Source organism: Pygoscelis adeliae, unplaced genomic scaffold, assembly GCF_000699105.1.
Source record: "Pygoscelis adeliae isolate BGI_AS28 unplaced genomic scaffold, ASM69910v1 Scaffold38, whole genome shotgun sequence".
In the NCBI taxonomy this organism is placed as follows: Eukaryota; Metazoa; Chordata; class Aves; order Sphenisciformes; family Spheniscidae; genus Pygoscelis; species Pygoscelis adeliae.
Genome location: NW_008825614.1, coordinates 11,059,640 through 11,067,847, shown reverse-complemented (window position 1 = coordinate 11,067,847; position 8,208 = coordinate 11,059,640). Strand labels below are relative to the sequence as shown.

Here is an 8,208-nt window from a genome sequence, read left to right as displayed (position 1 = left end):
ACAGCTTTAAAAAAAAAAAAAAAGAAAACTAAATATTGGAAAACCATTTCCCACTAACTTCATTGACCTGCTAGACTATCTTCAATCATGGGCAGAACTGGCAGGTTTTGTAAAAGCTCTTACTGTCTTTTCTTAATGCTTTTATCACTGAAGTGCACATTTATCCACAGAATGTGTCTCAGAAGCGGAATTAGAAGAGCCCCGGGGGTTTACCTCTGCTCCGTCCTCGTCACGATACGTGGCAAGCACAGAGTGCTCTTGGATACTCTGTCTCTGAAGGGCATGGCAAAGATTATAGCAAAGCATCTGTCAATAACATCATCACTGAACTGCCAAGAGGAGTTTCTTGGGATTTATGAAGAGAGTCAGCAAGGAAGAAAAGTGCTAGGTAACAACAAACGATCCAGCTGAGGACACTCAGTCCTAGAAATCTCTCACTTTCACTTGGACCAGCTTCAGAAAGGGCTTCCAGCCCCAGTTGCATGGCTCCAATGTGTGGCAACCTTAAGTTAAGCTTCAGAGCCCAGGCTGTAAACTTGGCTGAAGACCTTAATCCCTGTGTCAGTGTGCTGCATTGACCCAGTAGGAGAACAGCCCCCTTAGTACACTAAGATATAAGCTGTGGTATTTAGGCAAACCCTTATGGACACTTGTTTACATAAGTGACTTGTGACCTCCTGTATTGGCAGCTTCTTATTCAAAGTCAACCCCCTTTCCTCCTGTCCTGGTTTCAGCTGGGATAGAGTTAATTTTCTTCCTAGTAGCCGGTACAGTGCTGTGGTTTGGATTTAGCGTGACAATAATGTGATAACACACCGATGCTTTAGTTGTTGTTAAGCAGTGTTTCTGCCAAGTCAAGGACTTCTCAGCTTCCCATGCTCTGCCAGAGAGGAGGTGCACAAGGAGCTGGGAGGGGGCACAGCCAGGACAGCTCACCCAAACTGGCCAAAGGGATATTTGCTGGGGGGAGTTGGCTGGCGGGCAGTGATCGCTGCTCGTGGACTGGCTGGGCGTTGGTTGGCAGGTGGTGAGCGGTTGCATCACTTGTTTGTTTTTCCCCTGGGTTTTGTTCCTCTCTCTCTCTCGTTGTTTTACTTTTCATTACAAATTATTATTATTTATTTCAAGTATTAAACTGTTCTTATCTCAACCCACGAGTTTTCTTACTTTTGCTCTTCCAATTCTCTCCCCCATCCCACGGGGGTCCCGGGGCAAGAGTGAGCAAGCAGGGGCGGGGGGAGACTAAGCGAGCGGCTGTGTGGTGCTCAGTTGCCCACTGGGGTTAAACCACGACACCTCCATACTCTCTGAGACAAGGAAGTGAGATGCAATGACGGTATGTATTGCTTGCCTCTTGGAGGTGGAATGGATGACACTGAAGCGTTAATGTCTGGGAAACAGGAGCATGGCTCTTTATACCAGAAAATACATTATCTCCTGTGCAGAGGGCTATGGTCTTCCTCACCCTGACCCTGCTGAGGTGTAATCCGGTCACTGAGACACTAGCCTAGATGAACGCAATCCACAGAATTAAAAGAAAGCTAAAATAAAATGAAAGTGAGAGCTTTAATGCTCTTTACTGGAAAGTTTAGATTTCTGTAGGCCTGTATGTCTACATGTGGTTTGCTCACGTACTGCACACTGTGCAGTTAAGTAAAATCTAGTTGAAGTGCAGTGTGGCAGGGAGCAGGAGCACATCAAGGTTACTCCAGTGGGTTGGGTCGTTTCAAAATGCATGGAGGAAATGCATTTTGCTTCCTGTTTTAAAGGCTCTGTATACAGTGCAGGTGAAAAAGTGGAAGAGAGAAGATGCAGGGCAGTAGCACACTCCTACATCTGTTTGAAACGGCAAGTCAAATGCCAGCTTTCTTGTCTGCTGTACAAGCTGCGTAGTATATAAACATTTTTATATATAAAGAAAACCAATCTCTACCTTCGCTGTATTGAGGTCTTGGGACAGAAGGGAGGACCATCATGCCTTTATGTACGCAAGTGATAGGCTTTAATTTAGCTACTAGCACTGAAACATTGTAGAGTCACTGGAGCGGATTCATAGCCATGAAAAATACAAAACAAGGTGTCTTTACCCAGCAAGGGGTAAAGAATAAAACATGCTCTACTGTACAAACCTGAGGAACCAATTTTTTTAATACTGTGTGTGGGTTTGATTTAATTCTTCCCCTTCCTGTACACAGTCATTCTGAAAAGGATCTAGAAGTACAGAGGAGCATGACAGGTATCCAGGGGTGGGTCTGGCTCTCTGCGGGGAGAGACTAAACAGACTCAACAGGCTGGAAAAGACAATGGCGGCAAAATGCGATGGCTTTATAGACTGCTATGAATGGCACAGAAAGGTGACTAAGGAATGCTTAGTCACTAATTTTTGCAAGGTAAGGAGTAGGGACATCAAAGGGAAGTATCAGACAGTAACTTGAAAGCAAAAGGAATTAGAACTTGTTGGCAAGAATGTAAAGGGGGAGGGGGGGAAGGAATAGGAAAGGAGTGGGGGAAAACTCATGAAGGCTAGATCTTGCAGAGGTTTTATTGGGTGTGCTGAAAGATTTCTGACCTGTGAAGATGTTCCTTCTCCCAGCATCCCCTCCCAACTCTTCAATGTGTTTCTTTCTTCCCCTCCCTCATCCCCCTTTATTCTGCCTCTGTATAGGTTTAATTTATTGTGATTACAGAAGTTATACAGAAGCATTTCTCCTGGGTAGATATCCACACTGACGTCCTGGTAGACAAAGCGTGGTGGAGAAATCCACCACCAGCCTTTGGGAGTCCTGTGGGTGAATTCTAGTGTATGTGTTCTCCAAATATTTTTAAAATTAAGTGATGCCTCTGGAGAAAGTTCCTGGATAATAGCTATTCTGTGTAGACCTTCATCCTCTTACATCACACCAGTGGTGATGGCTAATGCTCTAGGGAAGAGGCCCTATTTAACTTCTATCTGGGTGTAGATGAGGGCTATGTGCATGACCATCATAGCTCTCATATAAGGGACATAAGCTGTTTTTTCCTGACACTTGAACAAGAACACCCTTTTCTTACCAAATACAGTAGTAATGCCTCCAGACAAAGACCTTTAGGGTAATGGAACATGCTAGGAATATTTTTTTCATTAAGAAAAAAAAAAACAACACCCACCAAATCTAAAGTTTAGCATGTCAGTTAACTCTGAGTTGGGAGTGAAAGGGCAGGAGAGGAGAAAGATCAAGGATGTGCTAAGGAGCTCTTAGAGCACTCCACAGCTACCTTCCTCCAAGAACTTATTTATAAAAGCACACAAAAAATTTCTAAAAGTACGGCTGAGAATAACAGTTTAACTATCATAACTATTTATATGCAGGACAGAGGAAAATACTCTCAGAAATGGTGCCATCAGTCAAACTTTTCTCTGAACAGGAGTCTGATAGATAGCTCCCTGGAGCGTCCTCCAGCACACAGACTCGCTACTATGTAATAGCATTTGTTATGGCTGGCAGTTTTTCAAGGTTGGGTATATTAAACTAGATTCCTATGTCTATTTATATGCCAACTTATTGAAACAGCCTGTTTGGGTTTTTTTTTTTCCCCTCCTTCTCTAGAGCCGTGAGCAACAGAAGTCAGTGGGTGCCTGTCTTTGAACGAAAGTACTTTTTTGAGGAACCTAAAACATTAAAGCCCAACCTAAACCTTGGGCTTTAATGTCAGCATGAGCTAGAACTTTACGATGATGGTATGACAAGGGAGAAAAAGGCTGGAAAATTGAGAGCCAGAAAGTAACCTGAAAACAATTAACAACTGAAAGTACCTATCAGTGGAGATGGAATAATGGCAAAAATTCCTGTCCCATCCCATTTTCAATTTAAGTCCAAGAATGAATCCTTACGTAGTCTAGCAATTTTTCAGGACAGATAAAACAAACAAAATGCTTAGCCTCGTAGGTAGACTTTGGGCAGCTGATACTATGCAATGAACTGAACAAATCCTTGCTGGCCAGCAGTAGGGCACTTCTTTGCAGGACAGGGACTAGAGGTGCTGCCCGCTGCCTCATCAGGAGGTGACTACCTAGCAGCCACGTTACTGGCATTGAGCATCTCTTAAATGTGAATAGTTCCTCACTTTTCTGCCTTTCCGCAGAGTAACTTGGATGACTTTTGCCTACATTTCTCAAATGGTGTTTCTACAGTGGTGGTGGTGTGTTTGGCTTTGCTTCTAGCTGTGCTATGTGGTACCGTGCAGTCTCCTGTGGTTCTCCAGAGGCCTGGACCTGTGGTGAAGATGGTGCTCTGCTCCATTGGCCCTGCTGCTTTCAGCATTGAATACTTGATACTCAGAGTCCAAGGTACAGTCAAGCTGTACAACCACTTCTCTCTAAAGATGAACTGACCTGCTTGTCCAAAGCTTCAAGAACAGGTACTTGTTTTCAAGATGCTTTTATGGGCTTTCTGGAGACTTTACATACAGGTGTTGTCCAAACATACGAAAAACCAGAGCTCTCTGAAAGCTCTAGCATGGATAAAACTGACTCATATGCAAAATGCTGAAGCTTGAAACAAGGCTAAAGTGAGTTTGAGTTTTGTAGGATTATGATGAACAAGGTCTGGTCTGGTAGAATAGAAATGTAGTGGCTTTCCTAATTGGTTTGTCCTCTAATTGAACACACCTTTTTCCAGATGAACTTTTAAAATGAGTATTTCAAGGTTCTGCTCTTCAGATTGGCTCTCACCCATGATCCGTGCTTCTCCATGGGGGTGACATGTCATACAGGAATTGCCCTAGTCCCAGGTGAAAGTCCATTTAAAACTTAGTATTAAAGCTGAATTTAATGCTCTACATCCTTATTCTTACCAGGACAAAAACCTGGCAAAGCCCCAAAAAATCCCAAGTAGATGAGCTCAGAGTTGTCATGATGCGCAGATGTCATCCTTACAGATCGGGAAGGAATGATTCAGTCATTGGCATACCCCATGAGATACGTAAATGCCACCAGGTGAGCACCCAAGTTCTTCTGGCTTTTTTAACTCCCACATGAAAATCTGCAAATATCTGTGATGTAGTTTTCGATTAATCCATAGGTATTTCAGTCCATGTTGGAAAACTGGGCAAGTTCCTCAAAGAGAGTTAGGAAAGCTGGGGGGTACCAGTACCTTCTTTCCAGTAAACAGCAGACAAATCTGATACCTCTGGGCAAAGCTCTCATCATAAAGCATGTCAGAGGCCCGAACGTGGCGTAACTGAGGGGTTAACAGTGGTAATGCTAAACTATGTCACTAAAAATCTTTTGGCACTTTCACTTGTTTCCTTTTCTTCCTCCCTTATCGTGCTTAGTTAGGGTAAGAGATAACTTTCCCTTCACGTGGCAATAGCATAGGCTTCTAAACTGTTTGAAAGCTTAACTTCAGAAGTAATGAATAATATGACCGAAATAGATTTGGACCAGTATCCCATCTTTGATTTTTTTTTTTCTTTTCTCTTTTTAATGGGCATTACAATCCCTTTTGGCTTTGCTCACATTTTGATAGCTATCCCTAGGAAATAAGAGCTAATTGTAAAATAGGCTGGCATTGTGACTTTGTTCTTTGCTTTGTGCTGCAGCTGCCACTGGAGAATTGTAGCCTCATTAAAATCCATTATTCGACTTGAAGTCCTGGACTTCTGGACTGAAAGAAATCTGTCTAATTGTCATGGCCAGCTGATGGTGTATGAAGGATTTGGACTAACTAAAGAGTTCATAGGTGAGAGAGAGCTCACCTTAATGCTGGGGTGAGAGAAACAGAGGAGCTGAGCTAAGTTTCTTTTGCAGACAGACAGGGAGTTTTACATGGCAGACTTCCATGCTCCAGGAGGGATTTCTGATAATACTTGGAGCTACTTCAGCTAGCTCAGTATCTTTCCCTTCCTAGAAATACTGTTGCAGTCAAATGTATTGGATGCAAGGTCCTAATCATGGCATGGCTGTGCCTCAGAACAACGTGAGTTTCTCTGGGTTGCTCTTTCCCAGGCTTGAACTTGCAGCATGACAGCTTGCTGTGTGTGTCTGAAGCTGTGTGCCAAAGGCAGCAGGTCAAAGCTGTGGGGCCAGCGGAAGGGAAGCATTTCCTACTGCCCTGCTATGCCAGGGGAGGTACCTACCCACCCTGATTAAGGAGCTATTGGCTTGGTTAGGTAGGATATTGCTGGGGAAACAAAGCTGTGCAAGTACCTTCTCTATCGGGAGGAGAAAGCCTAGACTGAAAATTTGAACTGTTCAGGCACTCGTGGATACAAGGCTCTTCAGTGCCAGGTCTCAGTTACTCTCAAAGTGACGTATTCCCCAGGGAATATGGATGTCCCACGGTCTTGTGGGCATTGCATAGTGCCTTGCACAAAAGAGCCTGAGGTGGGGTCTGCCTGTCAGAGCAGGGATTTCTTATGAGCAAAGTAGTCCAGGCAGTGGGCACTTGCCACGAGTGATTTGTAGTGGTTATAATGGGCACCTCTATTTTCCTGTTTGAAGAACAGACAAATAGTTACCATTCTGGTTACAAGTATAGCAAGCTATCTTCTGGACATGTCTGTAGTCCAATGCACGAATTCAAAGCTGAATGCCGTCATTAAGAGGTTTTTAGAAAGGGAAATTTTTTCTGACACTGCATTTTGCAAGGCTTAGCCCTCAAGAGAAAAAGGGGAAAATGGAAGGCTCGCATCCCATCCTGGTCTATTTTGGAGGCAACTTCTGTGGTGATGCTTCCCTCTATCCCATAAAATCTCGAGGTTCAGTGGTGACAGTGACCTTCACTTCCAAGGCTGAGGCAGCCATGAAAGGCTTTCTCCTGACTTACTCTGTTCAGGATATATTACCTGGTAAGTCTATTAAGATTTTGGGGTGGGAGTGGAGAAGCAGAGCCTAAAGTATGGATGTTATATTAAAAAAAAAAAAAAGTGTTATGTGAGAACAAAAAAGCTGCCGTACTGTTTAGATGTTTTCTGAAGATGTTGAGTGATGTATTAAACAGTCTCAGATCTATCTGTTCTGAAGAGAAATGGCCTTTAAGAATAAGAGATGTATCAGTGGTCTTGAGTGCTGATGATTAAATGCGACCTAACTCCTGTGCTCCCCACTATAAACCTGTAAAAAGGAGATAACTAACTTAGCTGTTGCTATCTATATGCCCCTTTCCATTCTGCTCTACAAAACCAGAATCCCCTGTCCCCACAGTCTGTCTGCTATTCCTTCTATAATCTCTCTTCTGCTTCTTCACCTAGTAGGTAATGCTGCTGTTGGGTGCTGCTGTTACCACTGCCCCCCGCCCCAAACCTCGCCTCTGCTGCATACCCAGAGATCCCAGTTAATTGGGCTCTAAGCTTAAAGACCAAAGGAAACCTCCCTTGCTTTCTTGCTTCCCAGGCCAGGGTACAGGTGGTGGCAGGGGCGGACAGTTTTCTCTGTGAATAGCACTGCCCTGGCACCATTAAGCAAATTAGGACTTTGATGCCTCAGATCAAAGAAACTTGGAGCTGGAGAGATGCGTCCAGTCTGACTCTCCTGTTTTCTTGCAAGCAAACTGTTTTGCATTTCTAGTGACTTGAGCCACATCTAATCTCCTTCCCCCATCCCCCTTTCTCCTGTCTTACCTGTGCTCCTCACTGCTGTGTGAATGAGCACATCTGCTTGTTCACGTACCAAGCAAGTGTGTCAGCTTCAGAAGTAAATCGCAGCGATTAAATTTCTCATATTAAAATTCATCAGACTTACAGCACCATCAACAGAGATCTGTCTGCTTTTTCACGTGCGCACACACATTTCCAAGATGCACTCCAAGCCCTGGCTCTGAAGACCAGGAGGTGCCTTTTCCATTCACCTGCAGCCTGGCTCTAAACTCCTCGGCTCAGGCTCCCCTCCCCAAAATAGCCCTGTAAGCTCCTCTGTGTTTGTGTGCTTCAGGTAAGGCAGTGCTTTCCTTTTAGGTCTGGGATGTGGAAACACCAAGGTTGCTGACAAAGGTAAGACTGGTTTTAACTTTCCACAAAGCTGTTGAGAGGGAAGGAGCAAAAAGCCTATTTTAAAATAAAAAACCAAACCAAATGAAAACATGCCCCATTCCTTTTATGCACGTTCTGTACTTGTGGCTTGAGGGTTAACCTCTGTCACAGGTAAGTGTGAACACTTGGATATGAGACTGTCACCAGCAACATTAACCATGTCAGTACTAAATGTACTTTATTAATTCAGCACATCCCTCT

General features: G+C 43.9%; 1 protein-coding gene across 1 annotated transcript in view; it reads left to right on the top strand.

Moving 5' to 3' along the window:
* OVCH1 (ovochymase 1) overlaps positions 1-8,208 on the top strand; it is a 46,373-nt gene that overhangs the window by 30,498 nt on the left and 7,667 nt on the right. Inside the window, 5 exon segments of the mRNA XM_009333032.1 lie at positions 4,202-4,327; positions 4,918-4,975; positions 5,581-5,748; positions 6,629-6,828; positions 7,933-7,968. Coding sequence (XP_009331307.1) covers positions 4,202-4,327; positions 4,918-4,975; positions 5,581-5,748; positions 6,629-6,828; positions 7,933-7,968 — 588 coding nt within the window.